Source organism: Cryptomeria japonica, chromosome 1 (genome assembly GCF_030272615.1).
Source record: "Cryptomeria japonica chromosome 1, Sugi_1.0, whole genome shotgun sequence".
Lineage (NCBI taxonomy): Eukaryota > Viridiplantae > Streptophyta > Pinopsida > Cupressales > Cupressaceae > Cryptomeria > Cryptomeria japonica.
In genome coordinates, this window is record NC_081405.1 from 386,782,571 (window position 1) to 386,799,374 (window position 16,804).

The 16,804-nt window shown below is 35.9% G+C and overlaps 1 protein-coding gene across 1 annotated transcript in view; it reads right to left on the bottom strand.

Annotated features, from left to right (window-relative positions):
* Nucleotides 1-10,222: 10,222 nt before the first annotated feature.
* Nucleotides 10,223-16,804, bottom strand: part of LOC131070914 (uncharacterized) — a 112,903-nt gene continuing 106,321 nt past the window's right edge. Inside the window, exon 9 of the mRNA XM_058006599.2 lies at nucleotides 10,223-10,731. Coding sequence (XP_057862582.2) covers nucleotides 10,664-10,731 — 68 coding nt within the window. The 3' untranslated portion in view covers nucleotides 10,223-10,663. The remainder of the gene's footprint in view (nucleotides 10,732-16,804) is intronic.

Genomic DNA, 16,804 nt, shown 5'->3' on the forward strand with positions numbered 1-16,804 from the left:
ACACTTGTTCCCAAACCAGAAGACAAGAATGTGATTGGCACTAAAAGGGTCTTTAGAAACAAGTTGAATGAAGAAGGCAAGGTTGGTATGCAAAGGCTACGCACAAGAAGAAGGAGAAGACTATGGAGAAACCTTTGCACCGGTGGCAAGATTGGAAGGAGTAAGAGTGTTACTTGCTTATGCTGCATTTAAAGGCTTTAAGGTCTACCTGGTGGATGTTAAATCTGCTTTTCTTAATGGCATCCTTGAGGAAGAAGTGTACATAGAATGACCAGATGGATTTGCTTTGTCTGAAGATAAAGATATGGTCTGCAAGTTACATAAGGCACTGTATGGATTGAAGCAGGCACCGAGAGCATGGTTTCAAAGATTGCATGCACACCTGATCAAGATATGATTCCAACATACCAATGAGGACAGTAACATATATCTTAACACTGATGGAGACAAAGAGTTGATAGCTTAAGTATTTGTAGATGATATAATTTTTGCAAGTGATGATGATTTATGTATGGCGTTAGTTGAGGAGATGAAGAAAGAATTTGAGATGTCTCTTATTGGTGAGATTAAGTTTTTCATTGGGTTGCAGGTCTAGCAATTGGATGGTGGAATATTTATTTGTCCGAGTAAGTATGTAAAGGAAGTGTTGAAAACATTTGGCATGGAGGATTGTAAACCGGTTGGTACTCCGATGGCAATAAGTTGTAAATTGTCTAAACAAGATGATTCACCCCCTGTTGATGAAAAAGAATATAGATCCATGATTGGTAAGCTACATTATGTTGTTCACAGTAGGCCTGATATTGCACATGTTGTTGGTTTGGTTGCAAGATTTCAAAAGGATCCCAAGGAGACTCACTTTGTAGCTGTGAAAATGATATTTTGGTACTTGAAAGGCACAATAGATTATGGCCTACAGTATCCTTATAAAAAAAAAAATTGGAAGTGTTTACTGATGCAGATTGGGCAGGCAACGTTGATGACCGGAAAAGCACTATCGATGGAGCGTTTCTTCTTGGAGGTAGATTGGTTGCTTGGACAAGTAAGAAGAAAACTTGTGTATCACAGTCAACAGTAGAGGCAGAGTATGTTGCAGCATAAATGAATTGCACGTAGGCAATCTGGATGAGACATGTGTTGGAAGGTTTTAAACTTGATATATCTGAACCGGTAACTATTTATTGTGACAATACAAGTGCTATTAATATTTCGAAAAACCTTGTGTTACATGCAAGGACAAAGCACATAGAATTGAAATATCACTTTCTGAGGGAGAGACTACATGAAAAACAAGTCAGAATGAAGTATGTGACAAGCAAAGAGCAGCTAGTGGACATTTTCACAAAACCATTGCCGAAGACTACCTTTGAGTACCTCACAAGTAAATTAGGGGTCAAACCCCTACACAAGGAAAACTAGGATGCAGGAGATGCATCAATCCAGAATGATTATTGAAAACATTTCACTATGAATTGATGAAATGGTGGCTACTCTGCAGGGGGAGTGGCTTAGATGAGATTTGCAAAGATGTTGAAGACAGCAGCAACAGACTTGATGACTAGTGATGCATATGCACCTTTGGTATTGTTGTCAAAGGGGGAGAAGAAATATAAGAGAAAGGGAGAGAAGTAATCTGATTCGAGTGAGAATTAGAGTAGGTGAAGAAGTGCAATTGGCAGAAGAGTGAAGAGTAGCAGAGTAGTAGTTGAATTTGTTGGTGTTTATGTTGGTGTTGCCATCAATGCCAAAGAGAGAGAATGTTGGCATGATTGGCATAACTAATTCAAATAAAGAATGATGACTGAACTGGTAAAGGACTGTTTGTGATGACATTGTAATGAAGAGATTGAGATTGCATGATTGGTTGACTTTGATCAATTATTTGTGTTGTCATTGATGGCAACTGATGTTTGATATGTTGTATTTTGTCATCTAAGTCTTTTTGGTCTACCAGAAATGCCTTACCGGTATTGAAGACAGGAAACAAGGAATTAGGACCTTGATCGGTAAACGAGGAAATGTTTTGATTAGATCTGGCGATTGGTGATGATTGAAGTGTTATGGTTTGGAATGTGAGTTTGTATCATTGTAATATGTATCTAACCGGAACCGCATCATGTTTGGGTTATCAGAAATCATGTTTACGATTTCTGTTGTATTTTTGCTAACGTTTAAAAATGGTTTAAGGACCGACAAAGAATTCTCTTAACTGGTAATGATTTTGGTTTGGCGGTGATCTACATCAAGTTCAAATGTTGGTGATGACATGGCACAAACCGAGTGAAGTGTTTGATTGATGTTTTGGTGCGTTTGGAGAGCGAATTTCTTGGGAATGTGCAAAGTGCTTAGCGGAATGAGCTAAGGGTTTGACTCTGTATCAGATCGAGATGCGATGATTATTCAATGGTTGTAATTGATTTGTAATTGATTGTAATAATCCATATGATGATCAATGATGATTTGTAATGAGTTGTAAAAGATCTGTGATGATCTATGTTGTAAGTCTTAGGGTTTTGTAACTGACAAAGTTGTGAAGGTTATTTAGGTCAGTACAATTGATGTTTGTTGTGTCGGTTGTTTTTGAGAAAAGTGTGAAGCCAAACCAGAGTATGAGATCTGCCAGAGTGTAGTAGATTTGGAGCAAGAATTGGATATGATCAAGCAAGCAGTTAAGTGTTATACCCAGATCATTCATTGTTGTTCTCTAACAATTGCAGTAGTCAAAATCCCTTAACCGAGTAGGTCCTAATAGGCCTTGCATTGTAAATCCCTTAACCAAGTAGTTCAACATCTGAGTGTTAAATCCTCTTGCGAGATTGATCCTAACAGGTCAAAGCTCCTAACAAGGCTCGTCATCTAAATCCCTTAACTGAGTGACTCCTAACAAGGTCTGCTCCTAATAGGGCATCATTGTAAGCTTCTAACTGGGCTAGCCTCCTAACAGGGCGCATTCCGAAAGAGTGCACAATTTTTGTTGGTACCAATTCCCACCATGGTTTTTCCCTATTTGGGTTTCCACGTGAAAAACATGGTGTTCATATGGGGAACGTTTTTATGTGTTGTTATGTTTTCCTTTCAGTTTATGCATGTTGATGAACACTTAATGAGTAGTTCTGATAAACCGGTTTAACAGTTGGTTATCAGTGATTACTAGTAATGGTAAAGAGTTTATTACTGGTTTGTTATTGATTTGGTGAAGTTTTATAAGTTCAAGTTTTAAGTTTGAAATTGTTGTTAATACTGATTTACCCCCCCCCCCCCCCCCCCCCCTCTCATTTTTAGCCAGATCCTCTAAGATTAACAATAACCCCTATAAATTTTGTCCAATTTGTATTCCATGTGCTCTAAGCATGTTGATTGAGGTGAAATTCTATTTTTCTTGTTCACATTTTAGTCCCTGAGAAGTTATCTCGATTTCTATTCCAAGTTGTCAATTTGAAAAATTGACAAAGTGTTCTTTTAAGATTTAGTTTTTATTTTTAGGTGTATTTTCGGAGTTAAAACTCTGATTTTGCACTTGTCTTTAGATAAGGTGCATTTTGGGGTTACAAACCCGAAATACACCAAACTACATGTTTTGGTTTTTTAATCAACACCTTTTGGTGTAGTTTGGAGTTGTAACTCTAAACTACACATTTTACCAGTCTCATCACTACGTGTAGTTCAGAGTTACAACTCTGAACTTACACCAAAATCCCATCTCACCGAGGTGTAGTTCAGGTTTATAACCCAAACTACACCAATATGTTTTTGTGAACATGCACCGAGGTGAAGTTTGGAGTTGCAACTTCGAACCATACCAAATTATAATTAATTTCAACTAGTGCAGTTCGAAGTTGTAACTCCGAACTCCACCGAGTTTTCAAATGTTTCACCAAGTGTAGTTCAAGGTTATAACCCCGAACCAAACCAAAAGAACTGCACTATGTGCAGTTCGGTTTCTAACCTCAAACTACACCAAGCTAGTTTTTCACCCATGAATAAGTTTACACCTAGCTTGTTACTCATTATTCAAAGTGTGGTTCAAGGTTATAAACCCGAACTACACCATTATACCATATAAGTTTGATTTTCATTGTGTAAATCGAGGTTATGAGTCTGATTAGCAAATTTTTGCTTTCATGTCCAACTCTAGGAAAGTTTCAAATCAATCCTGCACTCCACTCTAGATGTCAAATTCCACACAATGAGACCAGATGACTCTAAAATACAAGCTACCTTGCGACAATATGATGATTTATGAAGAAGGATGTGTCTCCAAACATGGTTATTTTTCATGCTTTCTAGGTGTAGGTGCATTTTTGTAATTCCAATTGACACTTCAAGTGTCATTTTGTACATACAATTTTGCATGTAGTATTGCAAATCCTAAGTCAAATTGAACTCTACTTTTGACTTAGTCATAATTAGTTTTCTTTTTCCTAGGTTTTCTCTCAGCCCCTCTTCTATATATATGAGGGTGCTCGTTGTAATTTTCATTTTTTATTTTATGCAACAAAATTCTATCAAAGTGAAGAGCAAACTGAAACTTTGAGTTCATATTGTTATTTTGTAAACTTGATCAAATTAGAGAAAATCGTTGGCATGTAGACTTTGTGTTGAATTCATTGTGGTTTACAGTTGTAGAATCTAGTTTTGATTCAGCAAAAGCATTGTGGAGAAGTGTTGTTAAAGAGTAGAACAAATTTTGTTTTGTAAACGTTGTGTTACATTTTAGTATTTGTAAGGTAGAATCGGTATGTAGATAAGCATAAATAAAAACTTTGAGCTTTACTTTCTTGTCTTAAGTAAAAGTTTATAATATTGTAAGTGGGTATCGATACAAAGAATTTGTGCTTTGTCTTGTTATCTAGAAAAGTTCATTTTGGGTTATAGAAGTTATTGGTTAAAGGTTGATAGGATTGTAGTGTCTAGAAGACTTTGAGCTCAAGAGCTATTTTCTCGTCTCAAGGAAGCAACAAAAGACTTTGTGCTTTCATGGAATCTTTGCTTCTTGTTATTTGTATATATCATTAGTACTCTTTTAGGTTATTTCTCAATAACTTAGAAGTTTGTTATTCATTATTGCTCTCAGTTGAAATGTCCAAAAAAAAAAAAAAAGATAAACATCTATTTTGAAGAAATAGAATGAGATGGTGTAACATCCAAGATTAGAATAGGCTTAGTAATTAGAATTTTGTTTCAAGAAAGTTAAAGTAAGGAAAGGGGGAGCCTTCCCTTATAATTAGGAGAGATTTTAATTTCACATAGTGTGACTGAAACCACAATTTTGTAAACCGCACAAGTTTACAAAATTTTCAACCACCATCTCCAAAGATAGAGTTGTAGGTAAGTAGTTTAACAATTGATCTTTCATAACAAGGTCACAGGTCATGGCACATTCCAAATAGGCTTGCTAGAAGTAGTTGGAAGCCAATATACCAATTTGAGTATCATCCATAATCTTTTGATCATTCTCATCAAAGGGACAAGATAGAGTTTTTTTATCTATGATGGAGAGCAAATTTGTGGAAGAAGGCAAAATTCCTATCTCCCTCCTTCAACCATTGTATCCCTAATTTTTGTTTCCAAAAAATCTTTTCTTTAAAGTATCTTAATAGTTCCTCCTCAAGTCTTCTTCAGCAATGTGGGTCACTTTGGAAAGGTCCCTATTGGCAAATTGAATTTGAAATCGATAAGCTTAGTAGTCAACTCCTTCATAATAATATCCCCAAAAGTAAATTTGTTCCACACCCTTCACTTTAGCTTTTATGAGGTTTAGTTTTTGAGACACCATGTACAGAGCCATCCTCCAAATGGAGGTGTTCCACCAATTAATAATGCAATCCCTAAATTAGGGTGGTTAGTCCACATAATTTCATATCGAAAAGGAAAAGGTCCCCTTATGGGCCTCTTGGCCCAAGTGAGTAAACGGGGTTGTGCTCTGAGATTGACAAAGCATGAAAATTGGACTTGCAGCCAATGTCCTAGTTGGAGAAGACCAATAAATGGTCAAGTGTGGCTTGGATAAGATTAGCACATTTTCTATGGTTAGTCCATGTAAAAGGCTGCAATGTCCATTAGCCCTGTAGTGTAGTCATGTTGTCTATGTAATCAACAAGTCCTCCAAGTTTTTCAGAGGGAAGGAGAGGAGTATTGAAGTCACCAGCAACCATCCAATAAGAAACCTTGTCAGCCAACATTTGCAATAAAATGCCCTTCCTAACAACTTTACGAGCATTGTGGGAGTTAGGCCCATATAGATTAACCAAGATCCAAGAGCATTGCAAGTTGAAAAAATTAACAACTAAACTACTTACAAAGAGCGTAAAGAGAGCACCAAAAATATGCCTAGGGTCCCACATAGTAATGATACCCCCAAAGGCACCATTAGCATCACTTATGAGAAAATTGGCAATCGAACAAATGTAATTAGCTACATATTGGAAAGTATCTTTGTTCATTTTAACTTCTAGAATTAGGAGAATATGAATCTTATTCTTAAGGAGAGAATTCTTGAGTGTTGCTTTTGAGGGTTATTGAGGCCTCTCATATTCTAGGAGAGAGACTTCATTTACGGTTCTTTGTGGACTCCTAGTTCTTATGCCTTATATTCACAATCTCTCTTGTTAATTCCTTTTGTCTTGTAAGGCACTAGGAGGGATGACCAACTCTTGCATCAACCCCCGAGTCTATTATCTCATTCCTAGTTTTTTTACTTTGTGTTGTCTACCCATCCCATACAAGGGAACACTTGAACTAGCACCAAGGGAGTGTACATTACCTGTAGGGTACTTAACTACCAAAGATGAAGAGAAAATGTTCTAAAGTAAAGAGCCAATAAGAGGTGCCTCAAGAGAAAACACCTCATCCATTGGGATATGCTTGGAACCAAGGCATTGGACAAGAGTAGTAAGGATAGGGATCTCACCTTCCTCAAGGGAATGCAATGGGTATGTGGGTTGAGCATTTGCAACATGAGAGACATGTTACATGATTGGGGGCCAAGAGGAGGGGGGCAATCTGGGGTGTTAGCAACATGTTTAGGAGTATCACAATTTTGAGAAGCTCATCAGTAAATGAGCAGTCAACCCCTGCATCCGTTTGCAGATTAATCATGTCTTTCAAGTTGGGGGGCTATTTTTTAGGGGCTTTGAAGTCAAAATCAAGATGCCCAGATTTGGAGCAATTTTGGCCAAAAAAAAGTGGTGCTCTCATATTGAATGGCTTGAGTCCAATTTCCTAATTTAGACAATAGGGAGATAAACTTAGGAAGAGTTTTATTAATATCCACACTCACACAAAAGTGAGCAAATACTTACCTGGATTTAGCTTTAATAACCCCATTAATAGAGACAATGTCCAAATGAATTACCAATTCATTTGAAAATTTATTCACCACAAAACCCCAACGAGAGGCCAAGCAATTGGATCTAGATAGAAGCCATCTTGTTTAGATCTGCAATTGGGTCAAACCCCAACTTTCAACAACAAAGAGACAAGTGATGCATACTGTAAGGCCAAGGTCCCAAGGTGAGGACAACAATGAGATCTTGAGTAGTGAACATGAAAAAGGAAGAGGCATCCTCAATAAGATCTTCAGTAGTGAACATAAAAAGGAATAGGCCACCCGACATGACACTTGCAATCACACTCCCCTTTAAGTTTCCATTTCGCAAAATTCCAACAAATCATATCAATGGTGTTCATGGAGGAGAGGATTTTGTCAAGAACCAAGTAAACTGAATGGAAGTTCCCTCATCAATGTCGAGATATTTAGGGGCAGCCTCAAAGACTATTTGACCCAACTCCCCGCTAAGAACATTTTTCCAACCCTTGAGATTTGAGCTATCTGAAAGACTGCCAAGGGGTACGAACTTCAAACTATCAATAAAAGAGGTCCCATCCTTATCTTTCGTAATTAACCTATCAACCAATAGTGTGTTGACAATGCAGCCAAAAACCTCCAAGACTTCAAGAATCTTACGATCCGCTAGAGAAAAGTTGACGTAGGTCCCTCACATGAAGAAGAATCCAAAAGGAGGCTCAAGAGGAGCCTTAGAGGGCATATAGGTTGAGGAACATGGCCCCCCACAAAGACACCATGCACAAAGGGAGTTCAAACAGAGTGTATGTATTATATTAAAAATGTTATCATCATATATTATATTGTACTGCGCGTAAAAAGTAAATTGTTCCATTTTTAAATTATATTATTTTTTTATTTTTACATTTATTTACTACTCTTTCTTTTTCTTCATATACGATATGTAAGATCCTTTTTAAAGAAAACTCAATTAAAATAACCTGATCGTAAGCTCCTCAATGAAAAATCAAATTTAAGTAATCTAATCATATGAAAATATTTACGGTTGGAATTGTCAGCAAAGAAAGTACAGGATTGCTCTTTTCAACAAGAATATAAACAAATTGTGTTGTATATGCACTAAAATAGATTCTGTATACCAATTTGGTTAAAAAATATTTAAGACATCGTCCAATCTTTTTCAACAAATTCTAGAATGGAAGATTTGAAAAATATCTTTACAAACATCATTTTAAACCTTAACAGCTAGTATAAATTTATAACTCAGATTTAATGAGAACAATATAGCAATTATTTTAAACAAATCTGTGCTGTATATTTCAATTTTATCACTCGAGTCTAAAATTTTAGAAGATGGATTTAAATAGATCTGAAGATTAATTCAGTAAAATGTCTTTGTATCTCGATCTTGCATCATACTATTGTGTTCCTTAAATTCAAATCTTGTAAGCTTAAAATCTGAGGTGTAGTCAATTCAATGCTTCGCTTGTTCATTAACAATCAAGAACAAAATGATTCAAAAACATGAACTTTATAACAAATATGATGTATATTCACTATCTAATTCATTTTGATTTTTCTCTTATATTACGATTTACTTATCTTACATTGAATTTTTCATGATGGGTGACCTGATTATCTATGCGGCATCATCACAATAATATTACATTCAACATTTCTTTCTCATATGCAAGGATGGCATTGAGAAATAAAAACATCACTACCTGTTTCAGAAAAATTGAGTTGATTTTCGACCGAAGTGCAGCAAAAGATACAACAAGATCATTAGACAACTGAAGAATATCAAAACACGATTCTTTGAGCACCATTAACATTAGGCTCACTTCCCTTAAAGAGAATAATTGTAGAAAATTGCTCCGTCACTTCAAATTTACACAGATGTTGGACTACGTGACAAATATATTTATTTTAAACTTCAATTAAAAAATAACTTATTCCATCGCATTCCCTTAAAACTCATCAGTTTTCTGACATAGTTACGTAGTGCAAACAAAGAAAGTTGAATGTGTATCCATAGATCACACTTGGGTTGAATGTGTATCCAAGTTCACAAATCTTGACTTATAATTACTCTCCGATATGTCGATAACCTTGCATGTGCTTTAATATGCTAGCATTAGTCTCATTCGCATCTCTCACATAATTATGCTGGCATCGAGTCACTTAACTTTACATTTGAATGGTGATTTATTAACTGAGTAGAAAAGAAAAACCCACTCTAAAGGCTCATTTTAGTGCCATTTAGAGAGGGACACAGACATATACAAAAATGTTTGCACGTGGTTAGTAGCTTTCCAAAACAATCACTGCTTAAATGCAAAAATATTGGCTCAATATATATTATAAGATTTTGGTAGTTACAACCCGAAAGCTTGAAAATATTTCAACCTCGATTTTGTCAAATTGAATTCCAGATATAATTTATTGAGTGGGAGTAACTGGCACTTAGTAAACAATGTTCATAAAAAAGAGTTTGGTGTGCCAGTGTCTCAAACAAAAAATTAGGCTTAGAGCCAACATAGGTGAATTATTCTCAAAATTTCAAAAACAAAATAGATTGCTTAGGATTAATCTTAAATTCCACTGCCAAGTAGCACAATGCGGTCTAATAAAACAGAGCATTTAAAACATGTAAATATTAAACAGAAAAACCTCTAAATAATAAATTTTACCCCTACCCCCACTGCCCCATTCTTCACAGTGGGGTTTGCTTGTTGTTGCCTCAATCATAGAAACATGTCACAACACTTGATAAATGCATTGGCATTCAGGATTCATGTTTGCAAATCAAGCATAACAATCAAAATCCTGTATCCAATGGCTGTTTTGTTGCATGTCCTGTAGAATTTCAGGACAGCTTCGTTTGAGACAAATGGAACTAGCATAAGGTTGAACTTCCATAAATCTCTTCCTTTGGTCTTTATAAATGAAGGTGACACTTACTCTTGAAATACATATTCATGTGTCTAGAATACAAACATTTTAATTAAAAGTTTACAGGATAATAAAACTCATTCAATGATACACTTAGAGATATGACAATGCAACTGCAGAACAGCTTACACAGGATTCTCTCAGGATACCATGAAGAAAACCAAATCTTCGATGTTGTACCCTACAATCGAATTCAAAAATGCACCTTTTCGATAGCCTGCCATTAGTTAAGTTGAAAATGAAGTCCAGGAACATCTATAAATCCAACAACATTATTGCAATGAAGTAATCTGAACAAGAATTAAAGATCATATACAACAAGCTCTACAGAATCACTCTCACTGCTCCTATGTTATGCATGGGGTCAATCTGCTCACTGTTGCAGCGGGCAGATACACAAATTCAATCAATACCCGCTGAATCCAGTTCACTGTTTTGTACACAATATATTTGACGAATATTGCCAGATGCTGTCAAAGAAACATTTTGAGTCAAAAACTTGTAAACACAAAATAAAAATTTACAAATCATGCATACCATAATCAAAATATCCCAAGAGAGATTTTTAAAGTAACAGAATCCAAGAAAGCATTCCTTGTGCGCAGTTCCTTGAAAAATAATGGAACCCATCATTTGTGCATAACTCCTTAAAAAAATAAGGGAATTAATCTGTGTATGCACAATTTTGACCACTTTTTAAAATATGAGAATTTAATTTTTGAAGTTTTTAAGTCTTCTTAATATTTATTTCTGAGAGTATATACATAATAGTTTTTCAATTTGTTATTTGTGTTTTCAACTTAGTCTAGGGTTACATTTTATTTCCTTTTATAACTATAGTGGTAGCCTAGTTGAATTATGGTATTTTTTAATTTTTCAATTTCCTTATATTTGTTTACTTTAAAACATGTAGGTGCAGCATATAACTTCCAATGGCCACTAGTTCTACTGAATGGGCCAAAGGTCGGCAAAGGCCTTCAAATTTGACCCATCACCTTTTGATGACATGTTACAATGATTGGCCAGCTTTGTGGAGGCACAGGTTATCTTTTGTTGTTACGAGTGTTTATAATATCCCCCCTTGTTCTGAAGTTCTAATTTTCTGATTGAGGGATAATTTCTGACTTCTGATTTAATTGCTCTTTATTTTTTTTATTTGATGTTTTCAGAATAGAAATATAATGCTAAAAAACTGTGAATTGCAATTTAACTATTTGATTTTAAAACAACAAATTTCACAGTTAAACCCTTACAAGCCATAATTAAATTAATTAAATATAAGCATACCTAAATTGTCTGGCAATAGATAATATATTATTTGCTGATAATATTTGTTGACGAGCTACAGGGAATAATCGCAATTCTAGAAAATGATGATCAACCCTGGATTTTCATACCTAGACTAGTGAATTGCATACAATAAATTCAAACATTCCAAGTTTGAGCATGAGGAAGCTAGAATGAGGGCGGTTGGCTGAGATAAGATGAAACGTCCCTTTGCAGCCTTGTTTGCTCCAAAACGTGCCCTAGGAACGGGACGCACTTCCTCTTGAAACCCTCAAATTGGTATGGCTGAAAGTTGCAATGATATTCCTCTTGAAATGTGTGCAATAACTATTCAAATCTGCCCTCTAGAATGCTTTCAACCTACAAATCAGTAATTGAAGCTCTTGAATGAAGCCTCCTGAAATCAATGCTCTTGGATGATGTTCCACACCTGCAAGCATTAAAACTATTGGGAGTTTTTGTTCCCAGAAGCCTGAAATTCTCCAATTGCAGCAAACCCTTGCACACAATTTCTCCAATTCTTCAAAAAGTAATCTTAATAATGAATGACGAATTGATTGCTTTTTAACTTCTTACATCTTCCTCAAAAGGCATGATTTTCTATGTGCCTTTTTAATCATTAAAAGGCACATTAAATATTTGCTTTTTGATATAACTTAATATATTCATGATGGGCACCCAAGTTAGCTAAATACATTAGCTTTAGCCTTTATTAAACTATTAAATGTTTTAGCATTTAATTCCCTTTTTAATAACCTTTCAATTTAATTTAATATTATAAAAGCATTTAACTTTAATATTAATTAAATTAATCCTCCAATCATTAATATAAGCCAAAATAATGATCTTTTGATAACTTTGTTAATACCTGGAAGATCACCAAGGCGTGCCAGATCATCTTGATGCCTTACTGTAAATAGTAAGGTTGGACCCCATCATGCCAATGACTTACTAAAAATAAGTCTGTCAAACCCTCTAAAAGATCCCTAGAAGGTGATCCATGAACCAACTAGTGAACTGAAGCCAAGTCTGACGCCAATTCCCCCAAATAGCATTTGCTATAAATAGTAATATGCTAAACATAGGCCAAACTATTCAAGCTCTGAAATTGAAGATGCTGCATGCTAAGGCTGAGAGGAGACTAAAAGCCATGGCCAACTGCCAAAAACGGTGGTTACTATAAATAGTAATTGCTAAAAGTAAAAATAGTAACTAACTAAAACTAGTATTTCTCCCAACTGACCAATTGGTGTCGAAACTGACACTTACTAAAAATAGTAACTTACTATAAATAGTAAGTTTTGGACAAGTCCAAAATCACCCCAAAAAGTGTCATTCATCTCCACTAACCCGTCTGAACAAACTCGCACTATCAAAATACTTCCATGACAATATTGGCACCAACATGGAGATCAGCACTGTCTATAGTCTATACTGCGAGAGCCTAAAAATGGGGACATTACAGTGTCAGAGCAATTGCCAGCCAAGGAATCACAGCTTGTGGTGGGTGAACAAATATCAATTGCCAAAGGGACAATTTTTTGCTTAAAGCAAAGAGCAAGAAGAAACAAATAATACGATAAAGATAGTAAGATCAAAATCTTTGGCCAAGAAAAGACCCTTCAAGCAGTATTACAAGATGTTAAATTGCTCTTCTAGTTTTTTAGTGGTTCACATCTTAAGAATATATGGCTTTAAGTCCGTGAGCTCTTAATTGTGTCAGGGATGAAAAGGAATTATGCAACCAGATTGATAATATCTATGATCCAGTTCTGTATTGTACCATTGAGTGCAATTTTCACCTCAATTTTTTTCTCATGGAGAATTGGACTCAACAAGATTATAGATTTCTCATTTATTGGGTTGTTCACATCCAAGTTTAGAGTGGTTTCTTCGAGAGATTGATTTCTATCTGTACATCACATCGGAGGCATTTCCCAATATTGACTAGTTGAGTATAGCATTGTTTGTATGGCCATAGTGATAACACCTTAATCTAGGAAGAGTTGTTGAAAATCAGATTATTTCCCAGGGATAGTGCGATTGGGTGACAAGTGTTGACTCCTCGTGCTCCTGTGGTTTTGAGAGCCCTTTGGTTTCATTTTGTTGTGAAAAAAAATTAATTAAATTTCTCATCTGGATTTGGGAAGAAATGCTAATTTCTTCAAAGGTATGAAGAAACCAGGAATACCTATGAGATCTCACCACATGATTCCATCCTGTGCCATGGTACATTTCGGCAGAGAAATGAGATGAAAAGGCATCCGGTTACTACTACTGTTAAGTCTGGGTATTCTTTCTTGAATCCTCAGACCCCAGTTGGAATTAATCTCGGTATAATGTATTTCACTCTAAGGCTGTCTTGCATGAAATTTTCAAACTTTATGACATGCTTGTACTCCAAAGGAATTACAAACCCAAAGCGATTTGATAATCTGGTTTTCAGGGAGTTCAGATTCAGGTTTCAATGTATTAAATATTTATGTCCAAGTGCTTTTTCATGGCTTTCAAAGTATAAAGCTTGTTCAAATCATACTAACACTACAGTTCACATCCGATTTTGCTTTTCACCCGAGATGATCAAATTTTAACATTAGGTGACACTGAAGCTGTTGTTGGTCTGGAAATTTATATTAACTAATTCATTTCTGATGTTAAGTTTGTGAAGTTAAAAAGGCTCAATGTTGATTCAATGATACATGTGGCAGTAGACTGATATGTTTAGCATATCAAGCTTGGTCCACTCGGAGTTTCTGTGGTATGAGGTGGAATCTTCTAGTTAGTTTCTTGCAGAGTTTGAAAAATCAGACTTGGGAAAACTTGATAGACCCAAATTTGCCTCCATCTCGATGACTCGGCAACTGAAAAAATATAAATTCAAAACTAGAAAAAAACTTGGCAAACCTCTATGTGCATTCTCCTACAGACTCACTGAGTACTAACATGTACTTGCCACTCTGCAATCTCTCTGGAAGTGGAAACTCAAAAAGTTCAAGGTCAAATTACTAGGTCCTTAAAACCACTTGTCATTACTCACCAAGTTTGCAATCTATGGTTTAAAGGAGTATATGCAATGTGTGTTTTAATCTAGTTTACTAGGGTGTTGCCTTCCAATTTGTTTGCATGAATATAATGAAATTTGTCACTTTATTTCTCTAAGGAGGCAACAAGCCCAGCGATGTTTTGCATTCTCATGGATTAGTATTTCAAGTCCAGTTTTGAGTATCTTGAATCATGGTCTTGAGGTAACATAGCGGGGCTGGATTATTAAGTGTCTTCCAACTGGCTCATTAGCAAATATACACCTAGTTATTCCCAGCAATGATGTGGCAGCTTATGATTTGTCATTTTGTTCAAAGGAAGAAATGAACAAACTTTAACTAAATTTCTAATCCAATTTACCCAGGATTTTTTCACACCCCCTCAGTGCCTCTTTTTGTGTCTACGTAGCTCAGAAATGGGAACAAACACAAAGCATTTTATGGCCTAATTAAGCACAATTTCCAACTCATTTTCTACTAAGGTATTTTCACAGTTTATTGTGGGGCCTCCAATAGTTTTTAAGTGCCATCTCCTATGAAAGCTTGTGATGTACACTCTGAACTAGCATAATCCTCATGGAACTCACCAGAAGTGCTTTCAAGCTGTTAATTGGCAATAAATTACAAAGTGCAGATTTGAGGAAAGCTTTGGAGGGAGTTCTTTCAGGCTCACGAGGGAAGCACACATACTAGTGTTTCATGGGGCATGTCCCCCCTGAAAATCCAGCCCTTTCTGGGACAGGGACATCCCCAGGACGTGGGGTCTCTGGGGAAACATCCCCTTGCTGTCCCACCATCACCACCTATCAGGGCAAATCCCTAGGATGTCTCCTTAAAAGAGGAGACATTTTTGGGGCGTCCCCCTATACTATGGACAATAAGGAGATGCCAGGATGTCCCCAAGACCCTCAGAGGTCTCAATTGTATCTCTTAAATGCACCATAAATGCTCAGGCATCCCTTACATCATTCAGCTCAAAAGTGCATTTTTTAATGTTTATACCAGTAAACCTAACCTTAATGGTTTATAGAATCCACCTACACGCTAAGCGGCAACAAAAAAAGTGAGAAAGGCTGCAAGAGTGAGTATTTTGAAAGCATTAGCCAAGTCTTCATCAGTAGAGTGTGAGCATTAGGAAGAAAGGAAGAACAAGTGCCAATTCTTCATGGAACATTTAATAGCATAGTAATAAAATTTTGAAAATGGTTTGCATCATGAAGTTTTGTGCAGTTCAGAGGATTTAATTTAGGTTTGGTGGCAAGGCCTCTGTACTAAACTATGACAAGGAACATGCCAAGGCCTTGCCCCACCACAAATTCAGGATCAGGTCTAGGTCTGAGATGGCTTGTCATTCACCCTAAGTGTTCCCAGTGTGGATTCAAACAAAAAGAAAAAGAAAAAAGTGCCAAATACCTCATTTTTTTCTTAAATGATAAAAGAATGTGAAAATGGTGTGCAACCCCCATTAGTTATTGGGATATCTTGACATATAAGAAACTCGATTACAATGAGGGGGTAATGAGGGATTGATATTTAACTCTCAAGCATGCTTCAATGTTATTGTTGCACAACCTGCCAGAAATTCCTTTAGATGAGGCAGATTCTACATAGTACATAGCTAGTGGAAGTGGCATTGTAACTCATTGTGGTTCCAATGAAATTGAACCAAATGTTGACTTTGATGTTCTCAATGAAGAGCAATATGAAGGTTATTGAATATTGATTGTAACTTTCATGGAATATTGACATTTGACAAGTCACTAAATTATGAATTTATGAGTATTTTTTCGCAAATTATGAGGTATTTAAATTTGCAAATTATGAGTATCATTGTTTTTATAATTTTAATATAAATAAAATACCCAAGGAAAAATAATGCTATACGAGCATAACTGAATCTCGAACCCATACTTATCCACATACTAGGACCAGTAACTTACACTAGAAGGGTGATTTACAATAGACAAACACAGACCCTCTTAGATAAGCAACTTTGATTATACATGTAAAACATGGGAGAACAAGGAGGAAGATGAACTCTAATTTGGTTACCTAGGTGAGTATTTGGAATAGTCACACTATTCTGAGGGGCAATGAGATATACCTGTCGAAAGAGGAATGAAATACATGCTGCTACTGCTGCAAATCTATAATAATAACATGCTTCCAATTCCCACATTCATCTTCAATCTAGATAGAAGAGTGTTCCTCAATG